At 29.0% G+C, this 23899-nt stretch overlaps 8 protein-coding genes across 8 annotated transcripts, besides 2 other annotated features; 3 read left to right on the top strand and 5 right to left on the bottom strand.

Annotated features, from left to right (window-relative positions):
* Positions 1-4894: 4894 nt before the first annotated feature.
* Positions 4895-5910, top strand: TVAGG3_0883860 (spectrin binding; the record flags this gene model as incomplete). The annotated part of the gene is made up of 1 exon (XM_001295880.1): positions 4956-5897. One exon carries the CDS (start codon positions 4956-4958, stop codon positions 5895-5897), a length of 942 nt encoding a protein of 313 aa, XP_001295881.1.
* A 538-nt stretch (positions 5911-6448) lies between these two features.
* TVAGG3_0883850 (protein ubiquitination) lies at positions 6449-7915 on the top strand (the record flags this gene model as incomplete). Its single annotated transcript, XM_001304398.1, has 1 exon — positions 6449-7915. The coding sequence occupies one exon, from the start codon at positions 6449-6451 to the stop codon at positions 7913-7915; it is 1467 nt and encodes a 488-aa protein (XP_001304399.1).
* A 253-nt stretch (positions 7916-8168) lies between these two features.
* TVAGG3_0883840 (cilia- and flagella-associated protein 100 family) lies at positions 8169-9577 on the bottom strand (the record flags this gene model as incomplete). The annotated part of the gene is made up of 1 exon (XM_001304399.1): positions 8229-9551. The coding sequence occupies one exon, from the start codon at positions 9549-9551 to the stop codon at positions 8229-8231; it is 1323 nt and encodes a 440-aa protein (XP_001304400.1).
* Positions 9578-13715: 4138 nt separating this feature from the next.
* TVAGG3_0883830 (uncharacterized protein) lies at positions 13716-14459 on the bottom strand (the record flags this gene model as incomplete). Its single annotated transcript, XM_001304400.1, has 1 exon — positions 13716-14459. One exon carries the CDS (start codon positions 14457-14459, stop codon positions 13716-13718), a length of 744 nt encoding a protein of 247 aa, XP_001304401.1.
* A 149-nt stretch (positions 14460-14608) lies between these two features.
* TVAGG3_0883820 (uncharacterized protein) lies at positions 14609-14965 on the bottom strand (the record flags this gene model as incomplete). Its single annotated transcript, XM_001304401.1, has 1 exon — positions 14609-14965. The coding sequence occupies one exon, from the start codon at positions 14963-14965 to the stop codon at positions 14609-14611; it is 357 nt and encodes a 118-aa protein (XP_001304402.1).
* Positions 14966-15343: 378 nt separating this feature from the next.
* TVAGG3_0883810 (uncharacterized protein) lies at positions 15344-15544 on the bottom strand (the record flags this gene model as incomplete). Its single annotated transcript, XM_001304402.1, has 1 exon — positions 15344-15544. One exon carries the CDS (start codon positions 15542-15544, stop codon positions 15344-15346), a length of 201 nt encoding a protein of 66 aa, XP_001304403.1.
* Positions 15545-15774: 230 nt separating this feature from the next.
* TVAGG3_0883800 (serine-type endopeptidase protein) lies at positions 15775-17674 on the bottom strand (the record flags this gene model as incomplete). Its single annotated transcript, XM_001304403.2, has 1 exon — positions 15775-17674. A coding segment is annotated over one exon (1900 nt), but the record flags the coding sequence as incomplete, so codon positions are not given.
* A 34-nt stretch (positions 17675-17708) lies between these two features.
* Positions 17709-18636, top strand: TVAGG3_0883790 (uncharacterized protein; the record flags this gene model as incomplete). Its single annotated transcript, XM_001304404.2, has 1 exon — positions 17919-18617. The coding sequence occupies one exon, from the start codon at positions 17919-17921 to the stop codon at positions 18615-18617; it is 699 nt and encodes a 232-aa protein (XP_001304405.1).
* Positions 18637-20046: 1410 nt separating this feature from the next.
* Positions 20047-20351: a mobile genetic element.
* A 2819-nt stretch (positions 20352-23170) lies between these two features.
* Positions 23171-23899: part of a mobile genetic element that runs on past the window's edge.

Raw genomic sequence — 23899 nt, 5'->3', positions numbered from 1 at the left:
CTCTATATAAAAATAACAATTATTTAATTTTATTGAAATTTTTATTATTTGATTAATATATTTTATGTGATATCTTAAATAGCAATAAAAACTACACCACATAGTTATTCTAGGGTACCTTCATCTACTTCTAGAATTATAGGCTCTGGATTCGAATCTATGGTGCGCTATTGATAAAGTAAATTTCTCCATAGGCCCCAAAAAAATTGACAACCCAGGAATTATAGGGTAATTGTTTCCAAAATTCGCTATTTCCATTATAATATGCAATCAAGTGTACAATCCCATTAAATACATTATACAATTTTGAAATTCAATATCATTTCTTGAAATTTGCAAATTATACACACAGCTGCAAGTCATTGAGCTTATAATATGTGGATAAAAATGATTAATTAAGCATTTTACCGAATTCATATTGTAAGAGCAATCTTTATTTTTACGAATATGCCGCCCCCTCCTCCTCCTCAAAATTATTCTTGCATTAAGGATACCCTTACATTGCGTAGTTAGAAAGAGAATATGATATTGTCATGATTGCTAAAGTTTTAGGCTCCAGAAATGAATATACATCAAACTGAAACAATTGATAAATTGAATGAACTTTTGAGAGGTTCTCAAATAAAAAAAATTATCTAATTTTTTACAATATTACTATTATTTTATCCACATATGTATATATAGTAATTTGAGAAAACTTTTAGGAAAAAATAAGTTTAATAAAAATCTGAATTTTACTTGTTGTGGGATTGTTATTAATTGACACTCCAGACGTATTACTAATAGTTATGCGTATGCAATTAAAGTATTTCTGATGGACAAAATGTGAGATTTATATCAGATAATTCATTTCTACTATTAAGTTATTCATTTATGAGTTTGCACTTATTCGCACTAAATAAATAACTATTAAAAATTGTTTTAATTAATTGACACCATATAATAGAGTGAATTTTGTTTGATCAAACAACAATAGATGATAGATATAAAGCCAAGAAACTTGCTATTAATATGCTCTACTTGCTATTTCAATGTAAGTATGATATTTTCTAAATGTTTCGTTCAGATAACTTAGATATATTAGTCAAAATTTGAAATTTTAATAGCACATATATTAAAAAAATTATTATTCATAAAAGATTAATGAAATAGTAAAAAAAATCAATCAAATTATAAAAATACAACATTTAGAAGAATTCTTATTATCCTTCAAAAAGTCAGTATTTCTGCTGTAATTTTCTACAACATTGTAGTTATTGCACTTTGTCTATGGATTTGTATATATGTTATATATAAATTATATATCTAAACTGCCCATAAGTGCAATTTTTATATAAATTGTTTATTTCTTTAACAATTTCATATGAAATATGCTTTTTTAAGCGTATCAAAGCTGTGTTCTTAATGTGCATGGATATATCAAGAAAAATGTCGAAAAAAAATGTGAATTCACAAATTCACTGAATTTTCACCGTTTTTTGAATTTTGCTACAGCACTAATATTAAATAATACTAAAATCTTCTGTCTTTGTAAAAGAATAAATTCTGACAAAAAGTGCTCGTTTAAATTTAATGATCATCTGTATGACTAAGTGGTAAAAAGTGTTTATGACCAAAAAGGGTTACATGCTTAGTCTATTTTTCTGACAGGATACTCTAGATTTACATGATCTCTATTTCATATCTCCGTTTTTAGATTCTTCGACAGATTTTATGATAGAAAACCAAGATTAACAAATTTCCGGCATGTTAATGAAGAAATCTGCAGCTACCCTCAATATTATTTCAATAATCAGTATCGTTTCTCTTACAATTTATTTTTTTTCTCAATAATTTAACAAGAATAACAATACACACTTGGTTTTACGTATAAAAGCTAAGTGTCGAACTTAATCAACTTTACTTACTTAGCAAATGAATATTTTTGTGGTTGCGAGTTCTGAATGCTGAAGTTTTAGATTTCTCTATAAATGATATCATTGCACTTACAATGTTGTTCCAGCCTATCGCATAAATCATAGAAAATCCAAAAAAAAAATAATATAAAGAAAATTCATGTCATGAAGTTCAAAAAATACCGTGTAACATTAAAATTTGTTATGCATAATACATTTTAGCTATTATTGATTTTTTTTTAATTTTCGAGAAATTGAATGGTGAGTCCGATAGAGAAATTTTTAAAAATCCTAGTGCCTCATAGAAGTAATTTCCCTCGTCTCCCATACTTCCAAATGTATGCATATGACATAAACTTTTATGCATTACACAAGTGGCCAATAATATCTATAGAGTAAAAAATTAGAAATTTAATTTTTTATATGATAGTTATATTTCAGATTTGCGAGCGTAACTTTTTTCTCCATGGCATACTTGTTTTAAGAGCAAATGATCAAAATCGTCCTTCAATTATTGAAGGAGCTGATATCTTTTGAAAATTGAATTGAAAGGGTATTCAATTTTCAAATTTCCTCTCAATTTTGGAAACATATCAACTCTATGAATTAACAATTATGTGCCTTCACAGTTTATCAGTCATATAAGGTGCTTATAAAGAAAAAAGTTACGCTCGCAAAATATGTTTTTATATAGATTTCACATAAAATAATTATGTAATTTCTAAAAAGAATATTTTTGTTCTTGAATATTAAAGTGTATTGTAGTTTAAAAAGTTTTAAATATGTTGCTAAAATTTCAGGTTTATAGCTCATGTCTAGCATGACTTCTTCGTATGCGCAAAAAATCTGACACGTAAGGGTATCCTTAAAAAAAAATTCAGATTATCAAAAAAATTATTTATATAATATATAAACATAATGTATTAGATCTTATTTACGGAAGTCAATTTGGAAAATTGTTTTCACTTTAGGAGAATATAATTTTCCATTTGGAAAATTTAAAAAGTGAGACGCGCAGGATTCGAACTTTTTTAAAAGTTGATTTAAATGAATTTTAGTGTGGAATATAAGGATAATATCATATTTAAAATAAGAATATACTAGTTTAGGTGGTATTAATTTTTTCGATAAATTTGAGAGTATGTACGTTTAGGGCATGAAAAGTGTCAATTCGCTCAGCGAAAGCTGAGCTAGCTTCGTTCTCGAAAGAATAAGGAAGGAGTGAAGGAGAATGATACAGAAGTTGACACATTCATATCATTTCAACAAATTTTGATCAAATTGAAATTCAATAAAATTCAATTCACTTCATATCCTTCAGTCAGTACATTGATATCCTTCTGCATCACAATGATAACTCGGGCATCAATAGTTCTACAACTAACTCAGAAAAAACAAGATTATTACTTCCTGCTTACAGCTTTTAAAAAGTTTCGATGATAAAAATCACTCTACTCTCGTTTATCGACATATGGTGATAGTAGGTAAACATATTCTTATCGATATTAATAAAAATATTTGTACGAAAATCTTATCCAATTAGAGAGTTATTCATAAAGTATATGATAATTATAATTACTTTATCTTTGTTTTATCTTTGAATAAACAATTTAATTTAAATTGCATAATATTTTTTGGTTGAAAGACAGGAAAAGCTTAGAGTTTGTATTATTTTTATCGTTTAATTCATCGTATCAGTGAGTGATCCAGATATTTAAGATATTTAGAAAAAAAATTATTAATTTGATTAACAAATTTTAATCAAAATAGCAAAAATCTATTTGATAACTGTAAACAAACAATAATTTTTATTTCAAGCAAAATCACTTATTTTCATCTAAACGTATAAAATTGTCAATTTTATGAAAATAAATTGAAAATCTCATGAAATGTAAAGGAGAGTAATATTTTTCAATTTTCTTTTTTCTTTGTCTCAAATATTTTCTGTTGGGAATTTTCTTGTTATCAAAAAATAATTTTAATATTTGTTTATTTCATTACATACAATAAAATTTTAAAAACTCTATTTCTTCTCAAGAAAATTTTTTCCTTCATATGAAGAAACATTTTGTTCTCCATTTGATACTGAGTCTAAATCCCGATTTTTGAATTTTCTTCTTTCCAAATTTCTTTTTTCCAAATTAGAAGTTTAATTCAATTTTTCAATAGTTTATATATTTTCTCAAACCGTCTCAGATTTTCTCGCTTTTTAGGGATTTTCTCTCAAAATATACAAAAATAGTAATATCAATACATATGTCTAATATACTTTAAAACCATCGTGACAAAATTCAAAAACGAAGAGTTCTTCTCTCCAAATTTTTTTCAAAATCAAAAAAATGAGATAAAAAAGTACGTTTGGAAAATTCATTTTTAGCATTTTAGGAATTTTCTCACTTTTCTTCCAAATTGACATCCTTATCTTATTTGAAAAAAAAATCACCTTTCAGTTTTTTCTTGATGAGTGAAGGTCTTACTGTTAATTTTGATTATATTGCGAACAACATACAATCATACATCGAACAAGGCAACTTTTACGATATTCTTGAAAAAGAAGACATCGCCCAAGTTTTAGAAAAAACAAATCTAACCTCTAATAACTTCAATGATCTTCTTTCACAAGGTAAAACGAAATATAATTCATCTAAAATGTATGGATTTGTTCGTAAGTGTAACATTTCAGTTAATTCGTTCGAAGAGGTGATTAACGTTCTCAACAGTTACCAAAGTATTTTGAAACTTAAATCATCCGGAAACTTAATTGATTATTTAAATCAATACAAGACCGAATTTAATACAAATTCACAAGAAGTCACAAATTTACAAAACAAAATTCAAGATCTCGAAACAAAGATTATTAGTCTTGAAAACGAAAATAACAAATACAAAGATGAAATCAATCAACTTAAAAATGAAATCGCAACACTTAACAGCAAAAACAATCAATTACAACAATCAATCAATAAAATTGCGCAATATGCTGAATTACCTTTAAATTCTGATTTCAATACAGTTTACAAATTCCTTTACTAACTTTCAGAAAAAGGAGATCAATTGAAAATGGCAATTTCATGTGCATGTGGATTAAGTGAAAAGAAAGAAAATCAATACGGAAATACTGTACTTAATTGTGCATGTCTTTGTGGATATCTTAAATTAGCAAAATCTCTTATTGAAGGAGGTTGTGACAGAAATGCAGTTGATAATTATGGAAATAATTGCTTAATTAATGCATCAGGACATGGACTGATTGAAATTGTAAAATATTTAATCGGAGTTGGATTTGACAAAAATTGGCGAAGCAAAAATGATGGATTTAGTGCAATTAATGGTGCATCACATTATGGACATCTTGAAGTAGTTAAATATCTTGTTTCAGTTGGAGCTAATCCAAAAGAAAAAGATAATAATGGATTTTCTCCAATTCTTTATGCATCAAGATATGGTCATCTTGAAGTGGTGAAATATCTGAAAAGTATTGGTTGTGATGTAAACTCTAAACAAAAAGATAATGCAAATTGTATTTACTTTGCATCATTAAATGGGCATCTTGAAGTAGTTAAATATCTTGTTTCAGTTGGTGGCAATCCAAATGAAAAAGACAATAATGGAATTTCTCCAATTCATTGTGCATCACAAAATGGTCATCTTGATGTAGTTGAATATTTTATTTCGATTGGAGTTAATCCAGATACAAAATCAAATTATGGATGGTCGCCAATAATAATTGCATCAGCAAATGGTCATCTAGAATTAGTTAAATATCTGATTCAATGTGGATGTAATAAAAACGATAAAACGAGTGATTATGATACTCCACTTCATTATGCAGCAACGAAAGGACAATATGAAGTTGTTGAATATTTAGTTTCAATTTGTGCCAATCTTAGTGATAAAAACAAAGATGGAAAAACTCCACTTGATTATGCAAAGGAAAAGCAAAACGAAAATGAAAACTACAGGAAGATCATTAATCTTCTTGTTCAATCAGGCGCACAATAATTTTAATATTGACCATAATCTTTTGATATATTATATATTTTAAATATTTCAACTTTTTAAATATTAATTTTTTTTCCCTCTATATTTTGTCAACATCATTCTTCATTTGGTCGGCTGCAAAGATGATATAATGCAATTGAGGAAATAAGTTTATTTTTCTATAATTATCTTAAGAATCGTTATATAATTGATATTGTTCAAGTAAATACTGAATATTTGAAATATCTGATTGAATAGCTGAGATTTCAAGTTGTTTATGTTTCGCGTATTCTGAACTATTTCCTTGTCTCGAAACAATATTTTGTAGCTAAATATCTGTTTATCTGTTTATTTGTAACACGAATAGAAATGACCATACTATATGTTGTTATAAATGATTGGTTAATCATGTAATAGTATTTTCATTGTCAAATTGTTGTGAGTGATTTTTTTTAATGAAAATGCCACCACCTCCTCCTATGAATAATTTATCAATTATAAAATTCATATATGATATATAAACATAATATATTTAATCTTTATAAAAAAATCTTATTTTCAGTTTTTTCTTGATGAGTGAAGGTCTTACTGTTAATTTTGATTATATTGCGAACAACATACAATCATACATCGAACAAGGTAACATTTACGATATTCTTGATGAAAATGACATTGCAGAAGTTTTAGAAAAAACAAATCTAACCTCTAATAACTTCAATGATCTTCTTTCACAAGGTAAAACGAAATATAATTCATCTAAAATGTATGGATTTGTTCGTAAGTGTAACATTTCAGTTAATTCGTTCGAAGAGGTGATTAACGTTCTCAACAGTTACCAAAGTATTTTGAAACTTAAATCATCCGGAAACTTAATTGATTATTTAAATCAATACAAGACCGAATTTAATACAAATTCACAAGAAGTCACAAATTTACAAAACAAAATTCAAGATCTCGAAACAAAGATTATTAGTCTTGAAAACGAAAATAACAAATACAAAGATGAAATCAATCAACTCAAAAATGAAATCGCAACATTTAACAGCAAAAATAATAAACTACAACAATCAATCAATAAAATTGCGCAATGTGCTGGATTGCCATTAAATTCTGATTTCAATACAGTTTACAATTTCCTTCGAGGACTTTCAGATAAAGGAGATCAATTGAAAATGGCAATTTCATGTGCATGTGGATTAAGTGAAAAGAAAGAAAATCAATACGGAAATACTGTACTTAATTGTGCATGTCTTTGTGGATATCTTAAATTAGCAAAATCTCTTATTGAAGGAGGTTGTGACAGAAATGCAGTTGATAATTATGGAAATAATTGCTTAATTAATGCATCAGGACATGGACTGATTGAAATTGTAAGATATTTAATTGAAATTGGTAAAATTGACATGAATTATCAAAATCAAAAAGATGGAAATAATGCTATTCTTGTTGCATCAGAAAATGGTCATCTTGAAGTAGTTAAATATCTCAAATATAAGGGTTGTAATTTAGAATCTAAAAATTTAAATAATGCAAATTGTGTTTACAATGCAATAGCAAATGGACATCTTGAAACAGTTAAATATCTTGTATCAGTTGGAGCTAGTCCAAATGAACAAGATAACAATGGATATTCTCCAATTCAATTTGCATCGCAATTTGGTCATCTTGAAATCATTGAATATCTCTTTGATCGTAATGATGGTATTGATCCAAATATAAAATTAAAAGGTGTATGGTCTCCAATAATTATTGCATCATCATATGGTCATCTTGAAGTAGTTAAATATCTGATTACAAAAGGATATGATCTAAATGATAAAAACGATGATGGTGATTCTCCACTTCATTTTGCAGCCAAGAAAGGATATTTCGAAGTTGTTGAATTTTTAGTTTCAAAAGGTTCCAATCTTAATGATAAAGACAATGATGGAAAAACACCACTTGATTATGCAAAAGAAAGACAAACCGAAAATGAAAACTACGGAAAAATCATTACTCTTCTTGTTGACAGGATAAGCAAACAATCAGGCGCCAAATAATTTAAATATTCATTAGTTTTGCTTTTGTAAGAAATCAATTTTATCATCATTCTTCATTTTGTTTGGTCTTCAAAGATCTGTTAATGGTGCACTTTCTGACATGCCCACATAAAATATTGCAATATTATTATAAGGTACTTGGTAGTGATTTTAAAAAATAACGTTTTCCCCGCACAAAATTATTATCTTTTTTACATTATAAAATTTGGATAAAAACCTAGAGTGTAAAAAAATTGAGAGAATGTCAATATATTTCCGAAGCAAAAAAACACACTTTTTTATTATTAAAACAAAATAAAAAGATATATTAAAATCAATCGAAATCTTCGCCAAAAAGAAGTTGATCAATTCGTCGTTGTTCGGCTTCTTGACGACGTCGTTTAGCGTCATCATTCTTAACAACTTTCTTAAGTGTTGTTCGATACATAAGTGGTTTACCCATCCTCTTTTGGACTGTTCGATTTGCTCTTGCAAGTGCAGCTTCTTTCTTCTCTTGTGCTTGACGCTGAATCTCCTTTTGCTGCTCTATTCGTTGTTGATCACGTCGTTTCTTCTCCAGTTGTGCTTGTTTATCATTGTAATATTTCCGATTCAAGTCTTCTGATTGGCTGTACATAAGTTCCAGATCAGAATCAACCTTCTGGAGCATGTGCATAGCATTAAGTTTTGGATCTTCGCGGTATAGACGGAGATACATGTTCCGAACTAAGTTGCTTAGTCTGTTGATTTCGGAGTCGATAGTTCCAAGTTGGTTTTGAAGGTTCTGTTCTGATTTCTGGAAATCAATTAATGGATTACTTCGATCAATTTGAGATTCAAGAATATCAACTGCCTGTGATACATCTCTTATTGATGCAGCATAGTTTGCATTGTCTTTATCCAGTTGGTTTTGGAGGTTTTGATATTGATCAATCAAAAATAAGTTTTGTTTCTCGTATTTGTCAATTTCATCCATAAGCTTAGATGTGTCGTCGTAATAGTATTCGATTGGTCGATCTTTTGGTTTAAAGTCATTTAAGAAATCGTTGTATAATTGATATTGTTCAAGTAATTCTTCGTTTTTAGAAATTTCTGATTGGATAGCCGAGATATCGTGTTGTTTATGCTTCAACTTCTTCGTGAGTTCAACTCTATGTGAGTTTGCGTATTCTGTATTTTTTCTTTGTCTCGCAACCATATTTTCACTTTGTGATGAAATTAATTTATATTTTGTAGCTAAATCTGTTTGAGTTGCTTCTGTTTCATCGTATTCTTTCTCTGATGTAGACATTGTTTGATAAATTTTTCGGATTTCTTCATTTTTCGAATCGATAATTAACTGCATAAGATATGCTTCACGCTTTTGTTGGATAAACTCGGACATTCTTTTTGCTGATTCGTGTTTATGAGAAGTTTTAATTCCAGTCGGAGATCCAATTTGAGAAGGAACTCTAGTACGTGTTTGTGAGTTATGGCATGTTGGAATTGGCGATGTCATTCTTTCAGCGCGTTCTTTTAACGTTAAATTTTGTAACATTTCTCTTTTTGCTTTAACTCTAATTTCATCTGCTTCTTTTGATCCAAAAACATTGCACGGATCATCTAAACGAAATGGATTTCCAGGTCTCTCACCAAATGAGAGGCTTGAAAAAGACATTAAACGTATAAAATTTTTGATCGTTATTTCTAAAATCATTTCGAAAAAATATTTTAAAAATGATCATTAAATTAGACATTACTAATATTAATTATTTTTCGATTGAAAAATATATTTCTCCAAAAGGAAATTTCGACAAGCATGTCATGAAGCTCTTTGTCAGAATGAAATAAATAAAGTTTAATGATCTGTAGCGTGGATGTATATACTTGCAACAATTCTTTAGGTAAAAAAATCAAATTTGATATAATATAATTTCGGGCTTCAGTTGGCTAGGCTTGCCCTTCGGGCAAGCCCAGCCAACTTCAGCAAAATAAATATATTATGATTATAGGAAATGAGTTTATACAATTAAATTTGAATTTGTGCGATTAATATTATATTTCAAAGATTATGATGTAAAACATACAAGAGATTTTTATATCCATCGAAGTGGTTTAGGGAATACTTTGAGATTTTAGAGATTTTTCGAAAGAAATATTGAAAGCAAAGCATTTATTAAGAATTTGTTGTGAAATGAATACACTTCGATGAGATATTACATCAGTTTGTTACTTGGCAAAATTAGAGCTGAAGTCATGTTCATAAATGAAGAAAATGTCTTAGCTATAGTAAACGGTTGTAATGTATTTGAAACATTAATAGTCTTATTGTAATCTGATATCTATGCGATCATAGATATTTGTTGAGAAAGTATTTCGGAAATTATGTAATTTGTAAGGATATTGAGGAGCTCTAAAGTTAAAGATTAATTAGGCATGTGATGACAAAGAACTTGTTATAGACGAAAATCTAGAATTTTAGAATTTTCAAAATTCATCTGTAACCAAATGGGCATATTGTGAATCATTTAAGGTAGGATGGAACACCAATGATGCATTAGATCAATGTGCTACATTAGAAGTTTGTGCAGAAAGTCTGGTTAAGAAAAGATGAAAATGTGAAATGAAAAAACAATATTTCTCTCAATTTTTCAAAAACTCTTTGCCTATCGTTTGGGAAGCGGCGCTTCACGCCGCTAATTATATTTTGAGAACAACTTTGGTTGTTTGTTCGGCAAACTTATTTCAACGAATTACGATTTACAATCAGATGTAACATAATGACATCAGATTGATTTTGACTTTTGATAATAAATTATTATTAAATAATTTGAAAAGTTATTTTCTTCGCTATTTGATTGGCGCTTTGCGCCAATCAAATAGCTCAGATTAATAATATGATATTATTTTAAATATGATGAAAATTTTTGAGTGAAAACTATCAAAACTAAGTCTTAAAAAATAGATATTTAAAAATGGTTTTTGATTGTTACACTGCTTGTGAAAAAATGTCGATTAATCTTCTATATAAGGTAGTCACAAAATCTAAGTAGAAGGGCTTTGAAATATTGAGGGGATTTGAAATTTTGGCTCTCAAAATTTATCCTTCCTCACTACTCGAATTCCGAGCCTCTCAATGAGTTTCCTCTCAATTTTGAATGGTTTATATTGACTTTTGAATACCTTTATTGAGAACAAAAAAATAAATATATTATGATTCGTATAATATTGGCATTTTTCATAAAATGAAGGCCTAAAAAACAGTGCCATTCAAAAAATGAATTGTTTTGGGGAGTAGTGGATCTAGCATCTGTATAACAAATAATAAAGATTGGCCGTAAAAATTAGGCCTAATCTCTTTTTGGTAAAATTTTGGAAATTGATATCTCTTTATATTCGTCTGTCGTGAGGTACAGATAACAAGATGATGGAGTAAATGTTTTTGACATATTCACTTTTCACCATATTGGCCGAAATTAAGTATATTGTTGCTAATTTTTTGTTTTTTACCTTGTTTTTAGGGGCACTACTATTTATTCATCTTTGTATCATTTTTGTTGAGCTCATATTGAAAAACAATCAATGAAATCCATGTTTTCATTTGAAATCTGATAAAGTTAAACGTGCATATAAGTTTCTCGCTGATATCACTCAATTGCAAATTCATATATATATGCAATTCAAAAAAATGAGAAAAATTTCGGATTGTCCAAATTGAAGGATATAATTTTTTTTCTTTAGCCAATAAATCAATGTATTATATTGCATTCATTATCCAATGAGTAGTTACACATAATATTAGCATATAACACTCTTGCTGTTTACAAATACAAATTTTGATTTGATTATTTTGTTTAAAGCTATTCTATTTATAGTGATCTCTTATATAACATGTTGTATAAAATATTTATATTACTATTATTGTATTTCATGAATCTTTTTTCATTAATTTAATTTTATTGGAAAAATTTCAACTTTTCATTAATCTAAATTGACATCTGTCATGCTTCCTATTCTGTTACAACTATTAAAGCTTACATTTAAATTCGAATTCAAAATTTCAAATTTTTTTAAATTGATCAATACAATGATTTTAATAATATATATTTGTTTGTGCTTTTAAATTTCTTAAGCTTTCAAAATTTAAGAGAATTGATAACTTAATACAATATGATCTTAATGATATACTAATTAATAATTCGCAAAATGTAAAAAAGTCTTCTCAAAACTAAATTCAATGCCTTTCAATCGAGATTTTGAGGCAACTTTATATATATCATCTATCGGCGCGCTCCGCGCGCCGATAGATGAATGACAAAAAATTATTTGTCCCAATCTACTGTCAAATACAATATAAACCTGATGTTCATTTGAAGTATTTAGCAAATAACGTTTAATATTTCAAAAACAATAATAATTCTACAGATCAAAGTTCATTTGTGAAAATGGTCACACTATAATTCAAAGTGAATTTCATTGGCATATAATGAGTAATAGTAAGTTAATGTTTATGGGAAATTACATAAAACTTATGGGAGGTTCAATTCAAAATATGCAATTAATAATGATTATAGTGTTTTTGTTAAGAGTACTATCATTACACTACTTTACTAATATCTTTTGTCATGATCATCATTTGAAATAGAGAAGATAAAGATTTTATTGTGATTTGCTTTAAATTTAGAAGAACAGTTAATATTTTTCATAAATGGTAGTATGTCTGTGCTACTCCAAAGACAATGCAACGGTTATGAAGATTTCCTCGATTTTGTGAAAAATTTGAATACCATTGAATTTTGGAAAAATTATCACAATAAAATTTTCCCATGGATTTAAAATTTCTCTCTCATTTTATTGAATTTACTATTTATAGTTTTATGCTTCGAGTTTTTTCCATTTCAATTGATAAAATTATTGAAATCATTTTCAAACAAATCATCAAATCACTTAATAATAATGATATCAGATCAACCTTTCAAAAGATACAAGCCAGGGCGTAAGGTAAAGAGCATAAAAACGATGACATTAAACGAAGAAGTTCAAAGAAAGAAAGTTGAATTTGGAGATCGATTTTCAGAAATTGAAAAAGTATTCTATGGGATGGGCATAGAAGATCTGAAACGTTTGGCATATAAATTCATGGAGAAATACAAAATTCATTTAAGTTATTACTATTCCAGATCAAAAGACAAAATTCTTGTTTGGATGTGCGAGAACTGGGAAATAATTTCAAATGATGAAGACATAAAACAACATATCAAATCTAAATCAAAAGGATTTCTACTTGATACAACAAATGACAGTAAAAATAAGGAAAATCAAAATGACAATAGCTTGAATTCAATATGTGATTGGGATCAAGCCGATTATTTTGATTGTTATTATTTAATTGATTCTTGATTAATAAATCATGATTATTCACGCCTGTATATCTCTTTTTGTGATGGTGTTTGAAAGTAGGTGCGGACTTACCTTCATCTTTTTGAGAATGATACCTACAATTAATTACACTTTTTTGACTGCACAAACTATCGGCTCTAATCCGATAAAATACAATAATAATAAATAATCATAAAACAAGCATGCATAAGGGATGAACTAATATTATTTTTTGTTTTCTACTTCAAGATTTAAGATATAAGCATACCTAGAAGTTATCATACTATCTATTGCATGCGCAGCTTATTCGAGCTCTCATATTTGAGAATTTTCACTCACTCTCAGTGAAGATACCAATAGAAATGTAAACCATTCAAAAATGTTTGTCACTTTTTGACATTCTCTCAATTATTCTTCATTATAAAAAAAATGAATGATAGTATTATAATTTTATTAAACAACATTATATATCATTTTGCCAATCGTTTGTTCCCATCAATGCTTCAATTGCTGCAACAAAATAGTTTTTAGACATTGCAACAATGGGAGATAGCTGTAAATCATCCCATTTTATGGCAAATCTCGCAATAGCAGCACCGTTTACTGGTGGTGCAATTGACATATGCGCCATTAACAAAGTAAAAGTATCATCAAAGGACATTGACTTTCCTTTACTGAAGTATGTACCAAGTTGTTGAAGAACCGAGTGAACATAGTTCATCATGTCGATTGGGTTCGTCATAAATTCTAATGGTAGCAAAGAATTAATTCTTTTGCCTTTAAACATACTGGAAAGCGATAACCCTGGTGTATATCCTTCAATCACATCTTTTGAGAGCTTTAAGTCCCTAACTCTTTGTTTTGAATATTCTTCGCATTTTTCTTGGAAAATTTGGGACCATTGCTTGTCATATGATAAGATCTTATCATATGAATAAGCAACATCAAATAAATATCGAGATAAACCAAGGAAAATCAAAGTTCTTGGAATTCCTTCTCCTAATTCAAGTTGTTTGTAAACTTCAAGCGCGGTATTAGATATAGATTCGATTGCAACATCTGTCGGATCATTTGCAATGCTCTTAGCAGTTGGTTCAATCAAATTATTTAATGAAGATTGCTCTATGTAGTAAGTAAGAGCATGATCCATCTGATTTGGAGGTGAATATAATATTTCGTTATCAAAAGATCTGCTAGCTAAGATCATTTCGGTGGAAATAAACTTTTGATGATTCAAAGAAACAATTTTTCCCATTATTCCAGTAAATTTGACATATAGCCTCTTGTGCTTTTGCTTTAGTTCGACATATGAAGGTCTTGTCGATATGAATTTCAATATATGCGATGTAAATTGACTTACGTTAATAATCTAGGATCTTCACTGATAACTTGCGCTACTTCATCTGCGAGATCTAAAAGTTCTTTCATGGATTCTTGTTCATATGCCAAAACTTGTTTTTCTTTTTTCATCATTTTCTCCCTTAAATAAGCAATAAAAAAGTAGTAATGTTGTGATCTAGCAGATGAAATATCGTATGTCCTTGAATTTATTCTTTTTTCTTTATCAGTTAGCATGTTTGAATGTTTGACATGAAAATCTGTTAATTTCTGAATCATTGTTGCCTGCCTGTCTGCATCCTTATCTCCTATACCACCAAATATTTGGAAATATTTCAGAATTTGAGGATGGTTGGCCAAAACTTCTTCAAGCATAAAAAAAAATACTAAAAAAAATGTGAAACCGACCAACTACTTACAGTAGCATTCAAATTTCATTCCTTAGATAAGTATCATTTTGTCAAGTTTTTCATTAAGATAAAATTTCAGGATTTGCAAATGTTCCTATTTTCATTCAAAAAACATAGTCATGGGTTTTATTACAGCATATTATCGAATTTTTCATATAGTATATTAGTTAATTGTTTAATGATGAGGGGTTTATAAATGAAAAAATGGAAATATTCATGAGCTGAATTGAATATTTAATGTATTATGAGCAGGTATTCTATTCCTATTGTGTTTGTGCGTTCAAAACATGGATATATCTGTTAAAAATTAGAAAATAATATATATTTAAATAAATAGAAAAAGTTAATGTATTAAAGGTGTAATATATGCAGTGGTGTTTTCTGCTTTTCGCCTCTTTCTTAAGAACATAGCAAATGCGACAAATAATGAGACTATTATTGATCCAACAGCCGAAATAATTAAAAACTGAGTTCCGCTGTGGAGTTGTGAGATTGTTCTTGTTGGAACAAATGGAGATGGGGTAGGAGATGTTGGTTCAACCATTCTCAAATAGATATCTGTTGAGAAATAGTTGTTGTATTCTTCGTCGTAAACTGAGGAAATGGAGAAAATGCAGTCTTCGCAGTTAACTTCTGGTACATCTACATTTGTGTCTCCAGATTCATCGAGATACTTTGTAAGAAGGTGCTTATCTTTATTATTATCGTATATATTGATGATTACCTTTTGGTAAATGCCGGATGGCTTCGGTCTTGTGAGATTTCTGTTCCATATCACGAACAATGGATTTTCTTTGATGATCGCGTGCGGCTTTGGCTTAAACAATGTCACATCATGATGGTTGGTGAGCTTGAAATCATGAGAAACCTGGAAAATTGTATTTTCATATCTAAATGAAAGTCCGTAATCGCCTGATTTATAGATACATGGGACGTTAATAGACAAATTTGATGGTTTGTAAGATGTATAATGAGATCCGATCAGTACATGACTAGAATCTTTCTTATTAACTAAATATAAAGGAACTGGAATATCCTGGTAGTTTTCTGTAAATGTAGATAAGTTAATATTCGTGAGTTTGTCACATTCAAAATCTGAAGGCATTTTAATCCAAGATGTTGAATTTAATTGGGCATATTTCAATTCACTTTCTTTTCCAACAACTTTTGTAAATGTTGGTATCTTAACTGACTCAAATCCGTAGATAATAAGCTTGGAATCGTACAATGTGACCTCAGGATAGTAATTACTGTATTTTATGAAGACTTTCCATGTTCCAGCTGCTTTTTCACCGAGGAAACATCTAATTCCTATTGTCATCTTTGATTTAATTGACTGTTTTACGTTAATAATAAAATCATCCGAATCTTCTTGGAAAATTGAAGGATAAAGGACAGTAAACCTTGATCCCTGTGGAGATTGCACTTCTATCTTCGCCATGTTCAGGTCAACATTCGAAGTATTTATCTGTAATTCGACATAAGAAACAAAATTAATGTTTGAACTTATGGAAAAGTCAATTTCGGTTGGGGAATTAGAACCGTAACTTATGTAATTTCCTTTTGAATTTGTAAATGACTTTTCTGAGGTGGATGGTGTCAATTTATTGGTCCATTGCTTGGCAACGTCAACAGCAAGGGCTGCATTGGCTCTTCCGAAGCCAAGTTGTGGATGGTAGTAGTTTCCGGCGGCATTTTGTTTCCATAATGGAGAATTTGGATCATTCCTTGTAGCTGTAAGCTCCATAATGACTTGTATATCGTATGGTGTAAGATTTGGATTAGCATTACGTATTAAAGCGGCAATTCCTGCGATTGGTCCGACTGCATGACGATTATCTCCATGAGAAACCTCAAGAAGCTCATCATCATCGGAAGATGGATGAGGTATCATCGGATATCTTGCCATTTCTACAGGAAATTCATCAGGAAGACCAGAATTTGGAGAAGTAACAGAAATGCAAGCTCCGTTATTAGTATAGTATGTAGGAGAGCCTCTAACTGTTGAAGATCCGACTGTTATTGAATGTGGTGAGCATGTAGTTGCGTAATGATTTACATCTCCACCTAAATGACCGGAATTTCCTGCACTATTTACAATGACAATGTTATTTTTAGTAGCAGCTTCCTTCATCTTCTCCTGGAGTGCTGTATTTGGAAGATATGGCTTTGGTCCCATCATTAAAAACGGAATTGCCAAAACATCTGCATGCTTTGTCTTTTCAAAGAGGTATTTCTCCATATCTGTGTCTTTAACTAATTTCTGTGCGGTATCGAATGCAATGCACGAAACAGAAGAATCAGGAGCAGCTCCAACAATTCCAAAGTTATTTATGTTGGCAGCTGCTAGGCCCAAAACTGCTGTTCCGACCTGAGATTTCTGAGTACTTGTAAATGGATTGTTTAATTTCGTTATATAATTATATGAATTTTGATAATCAGCAGTTTCGTTAAAATCATGGTGTGCAAGTCTGCATCCACCTCCAACAACTGTAATATTATAGTTTTTGCCGGAATATCCCGCAGACCACGCTGGAATTACGTTCAAATCTTCTCCTTCGATCTGATTATTATAACCAGTGTTATGGAAGAAAAATTCAGCATTGTATCCATGATCTATGATAACATCATTGGATGTTTGCCTTGAAAATATAAAGAAAACAAAACAAAACATAAAATTTTGTCACTTTTGTTGTCACGTTTATTGTCTTTTGAGTTCTACAAATTCTCCTCCGCTTAATCTCTCAGACTTTAGTTCTGTATCAACACAAAATAGTGCTCGAAATGGTAAGCAAAATTTAAGTCCAAACTCATCTCCTAGGCGATCCACTGAAAAATTGCAACATATTCAATCTCCAAAGTTCAGAGAATTCACAAGATGTCCAGCGACACAACCACTTATTAATGCATATGGTGATATGTCTATTGCCATTCGAGAATTCTTAGTTTTTAATACGTCATCAATAATGTTTAAAGATTTTTCAGAAAAATTTGCAGTATTAACGAATATGTTCCAAGATTATTGCAATCAAACAGCAAGCGCGCTTGGTATGGTAAATAAAACACTTCAAATTCCATCAATTTTAGTAAATACATCCAAAAATTTACAGAAAATCATCGCTGAATTATTCAGTAGTTATGAATCGATTAAAAATGCAGGAAGTACCGTACTTTTTGATGTTGCCAAATCCGATTTCAAGAAATTACAAAATATTGTTAATGTTATCGAAAAATCAATATCTGATGAACATTTCTATGATGACTCTGTCGTAAATGGTCTTCCTAAGATCAAGAAAACACTCAAAAACATACATGAAAAAGCATTTTCTATTTTGAACGAAAAAACAAGCGAAGAAGAAGTCAAAAAGTTTAATGAAAGAGTTAAAGTATATATACGTGATTTTACGTCATTTATAGACAAAGATCTTCCTCCTTCTGTTTTTCAGAAAAATAAGAAGATAAAAATGAGAAGCGAAGTTACCTCTTATCTTGGAAACATTTCTAGTACTATAAACTCGTTCTCCCGCTATCCATTCCTTCTCGAACAAGTCGGAGAAACAATCAAAGTATTCACTACTCATATTGATGAAACTAATAAGACAATGAACATTTACTAGAACTTATTTTGTAATATTTATTGATAAACTACTTCATCTATTGTGTTTTTTACTCAAATTTAATTTTATTTAATTTTTATTTCACTTCCATTAAGGATGTCAATTTGGAAGAAAATGTTCGAATCCTGCGCGTCTCACTTTTTAAATTTTCCAAACGAAAAATTTATTCTCCTAAAACGAAAACAATTTTCCGAATTGACATCCTTACTTCCATGAGATAGAAATTTATATATTCATTTACTTGGTTATGCAATGATTGAATGATTTTTCTGAAGGGTACACTCCAACGATACTGTGAATTCAATTTTTAAATAGTTTACAACATTTGATCGTCATCATCTCCTTTTTTCATCTTATATCGGCGCGCGGCGAAGCCGCGCGCCGATAGATGCGCTATATATTTTTTTCGTGACTTACCTTTTTTTTCGTCGTCTTTAATTAAATCAAATTAGCTATCTAAATTTCATATTTTCGTGACTTACTTTTGACCATTTTCGGTTGCAATTTTTAATCGTTTTTAAGGGTCCACTGTAAAAATTGAAAGTCTCTCAAAATTGAGAGGCGATTTGCAAATAATCATTATCGTCTTTTTTCGAAAATCCACTTTTCCTAGTGTTCTGATTAATATTTTGTGAATGTAACAATAAAGTATATGTTTTAATAGGATGATAATATATTCTATCACTTCAAATCACATAAAAATTGCAAAATCAGCGAGTTTTATAAGAACATGATTTTTTCCTATTTTTTGCTTCTGGATGCATGTTTTGAAAAATAGATATTTTCGAATTTTGATTTTATTATAAGTATGAATTTTATATTAGGAATTTTTTGACCTATTTCCAATCATTAATTCCTAAGTTTTTCTAGGAATTAAATTGAGAAGAAATTAGGAAATTCGCTTTAATGCCATTACATACTAATATTGTGATGCATGTAGTTTATATTTAAAGAGGCTAATGTCGGAATATCGTGCATTTTATAAAAAATTCAAAGAATTGACAATTGGATAGCACAAATTTAATTCTCCAGACAAAGTATTATTGTTTATATATTCAAAACATTATCCTTAGTTTTGAAATGTTAGTAGTAGTATATGAAGGGTTGTGTGACTTTTTTTGTTACGTCTATATATAGATGAAGGTATATTTTCACATCTTCTATATATAGATGATATAAAAATTTTTTCTTACGTTTTTTAAGTCATGAATTCGTAAGAAAGCGCGACATTATTAAATAAATTAGTAATAAATATTATATACTAAACACATTTTAAAAAATTAATATTAATTTTAAAATAATTTATTTTTTTATCTTTTATAAAAGAAGCTATATATAGATGATGTCAGATATTCCGCGATTAATTAAACATTGTTTAAATCCTGAATGGAATCAATGGAGTCATAATCAAAGACCTCATAAACGAGTAAAAGAAATTAGAAATAAACTTCTTACGAAAAATTAAAACTTAGTTATGTTTATTATTTTATTTTTTTATTTTGTATGAAATGAGCGTCAAAACTAACAACGTTCAAAAATTAGGATTCACAAACGAGGAAATAAAGGATATATTAGAGGAGGTGGGTTATGAAGTTGATAAATATTATTTAAGAAATTGTAAAAAATTCGCGGAGTTATTAAATGATTTAGATTATGATGGAAAAATGAATAAAGATGATGTTATAAATTTCTTATATCCCACATCTGATTGGATTGAGTTTTTATTTTCAACCTGTTCATTAGTTGTTGAATCAAATATGAGTCAATACAATGAATTAATGAAGCCGCAAACGGCGGGGACTTTGTCCCATACATTAAATGAAAAACAGAAGGAAGCATTTAAAGAACTTCTAGATGAGGAATTCAATAAAGTGAATATCATAGGTTTTAATTCGGGAAAGTTTGATTTAAATTTAATTCTTCATGATTTAAACACTGCAAAATGGAAAATAAAATCAATGCTGGGTTCATCTTCACAATTTAAGCAAATCATTGTAAAGAAAACAAACGTTCCATATGAATTGAGATTTATTGACATCAGAAATTATATAGCGGGTGGGACATTAGACCAATTCACTCAAGATTTCGGAAACAATAAATCACGTGTTAAATCCTTTTTCCCTTATCAATTCATCACATGGGAAAATTACGAAGAAGAATTATATAAAGTGGAACCATTCACTCAAGATTCATTTTATTCAGCATTAACTCAAGAAACTATATCAGATAGTGATTATCAAATATATCTCAATGATGCTAAAAATTTTAAGAATATATTAGAATATTTTATTCATTATTGCAATAAAGATGTTGAAATTATGATTGACCCAATCGATAAAATTATTGAAGAAACATTTGTTTATAAAATTGACACGCTTCATAATCTTTCTTTATCATCGAATGCTTCAATGATTCGTTACGCTTTAGCATATAAAGACTTTAATCCTAATGAAAATATCCTGAGGAAGAGATAGAATCAAGTTTTGAATTAACGAAAAAGTATTGGAAATATAAAATTGAATCATATAAGAAACAAGATGAAAAAGCAGAAAGATATACTAAAAATAATGTTTCAATGGATGATTTTCAATACTATCACGATTTAATCCTTTCATCTAAATGCAAAATGTGTGGTAAAGCGTTTACATATGCAAATAAACCAACATTAGATAGAATCGATAATGAAAAACCACATACCAAAGAAAATTGTCAGTTAATGTTTGTTATTGCAATGTCGTAAAATCAATAAAGATGAAGATGTTCAACGTTTAAGAATCAATTTAAGAAATTATGCATTAAAAAATAATTTACCAATGACTTTAGATTCAGTTGAAGCTTATCACATTCTCCGTAATGGAATTACTGGTGGTCTATCAAATGTTCAACATCGTGTTAATCTTAAAGGAATCACGCACATTAATAAACTTTCATATAATCCAGAAACTAAAACTGTATCAAATGAGGACACTTCCAACATCATGACTCATTTCGTTGGTGTTGATTTTAATTCATTATATCCTTCATCATTTTCATCTAATCCTCATGATTTCATTCTATACTGACCATAAAATGTATATGCCGGGAAGATTGAATGGTGTTATCATTTGTGATACAGCAACAAAGAAAGCAAAAGCACTGGAATAATTAAGAAGAAAAATACTTTATTCGTGGCTGAAGTAAAGGGTCACATTGATGAAAAATACATTAATGATTACATAAACTTTTTACCGATAATAAGAAACTTAGATATTATCACAGATGAAAAAACAATTGGCAGTTTTATGTATAATTACATGAAATCAAACAATCTACCGGTTGACCAGAAACAGAGGAAATTAACTCAGTTAGCATCAACACACAACCAATATCAACCATTTTCTTCTTATTATCTTTGGTATCTAATAGACAGATTTCATTTTATCATTGATGACATTCAATCAATTTTAACATTTACTAAAAACTTGTTTATATGAATTTGCGAACAAATTTATGAACGAAAGACAAAGGCTGAATTAGAAGGAAATAAAGGAAAAGTTTATTTTGCAAGATTTCACTTAATGGATCATATGGTTACGATGCAATGAATACACAAAATTACGCAAAGACTAAAATAATGAATGCACAGAAGTCACGCGTTGCATGTATGTCAAATAAGTTTAAAAACATAAGAGAAATAGGTGAAGATACATATCAAGTGATGCTTAAAGATAGATTTTATAGATGTGATACATGTTTACAAGAGGCATTCTTCACTTTAGATAATGCTAAATACTGGTATTTGGTTTTCATTTATGATTTTATGTATAAATGCATGAATGTTAATCGTTTTCATTTCATTGAAGGTGATACTGATTCATCTTATTGGCAATCGCTGGCGACCAAATCTTCCTAACACTCAAGCATTTCAAGCAATTGTTACCGATAAACAATTTTATGATAAAAACATTTTCAAATTCGCACCATTTGATTTCTTCTGTTTTGATGAGAAATTTAAACCTAAATTAAAGAATAAAGCTGAAGAAAAAGCACATGAGAAGAAGTTATTGGGTTTAGCAATTGAGAAACAAGGTGATAACATGGTTGCTTTATGCCCTAAGTGTTATACATCATTCAACGGTTCAATTGATGGAAGTGATTTTAAAAAGATTGCACAAAAAATGAAAGGTGTTAGTTTACGACAAAATAAACAATTAACACCTAAAAATTATTTGGATATAATAAATGATAAAGTGATATTTGATGGTCAGAATATTAATTTACAACTTAAAAACGGGTCAATGACTCGCTTAACAATCGGTAAGACTGCATTAACAGGAGCACACACTAAGGCTGTATGTTGTGAAAATGGATGTTGTATGCCATTTATTTAATACAATTTAAAATTTTATTTTTAATGAAATGCCACAGAAGAGACAAAAGGAACCGTTAATGATGCGATTCAATATGTAAATAATGGTTTTGATACTATGATTCAAAGAGGTGGGCACCCTTAAACATTTATTTTATTTTTATATAAATGGATAACACAGATTTAAAAAATTTAATTTATGATTGAGTGGGGGACAAACTCGCCCATTGTCACTTTTTCATTAACCTTAAACTTGTAATTTTCATTATTTTTAATTAACCTTATTTCTTTCCCAATTCCTGATTTATTTTATTCACTTACTATTAAAAGTCACATTTTAATAAAATATAATAATTTATTTATAGCATTTTTTACTATACTGTAATAAAAAATTAATTATAATAAATTAAATGTTTATTAAATCAAATGTTTTCTTTGCAATAATATTTTTAATGTTGAGTAAACAATGTTGGGATCAAGTGTATCATTTTTCAGACCTTTCTGAACAGCTTCAAGCATACTGATGCATTCGACTTTTTTTAAATTGTGTCATTTCTTCGAAATCTCTTGTTGAAACATTTCCGGAATGATCCCACTATCAAATGGGATATTAAGATCTTTGAAACACCTTAATTGTGCGTAAACACGGTCTTGATTTGATTCAAAATATCTTGTTAAATAAGATCTATAAAAATATGATGTAATTTGTTGTGATTTGTTTGGAAAAGGGGCAGAATGATTGTGGGTGTTAATACATTTTTCGTATGTGGTACTTGTCATCGGGAAGTGTATCAACAAAGAAGCGACATGGACAATTCGGCCACTTACAATTAAATTGGATTTGATTTCTTTCTTTCCTAGTTTTATATGAATAACTACAACCTGCTTGGATTTCTTGTTGCACTCCATACTTAAACAACTCGATATATGTGAG

The sequence above is a fragment of the Trichomonas vaginalis genome, chromosome VI (genome assembly GCF_026262505.1).
Source record: "Trichomonas vaginalis G3 chromosome VI, whole genome shotgun sequence".
NCBI lineage: Eukaryota > Parabasalia > Trichomonadida > Trichomonadidae > Trichomonas > Trichomonas vaginalis.
Note: the sequence above shows the minus strand (reverse complement) of the source record. Positions and strands in the feature narration are given on the sequence as shown.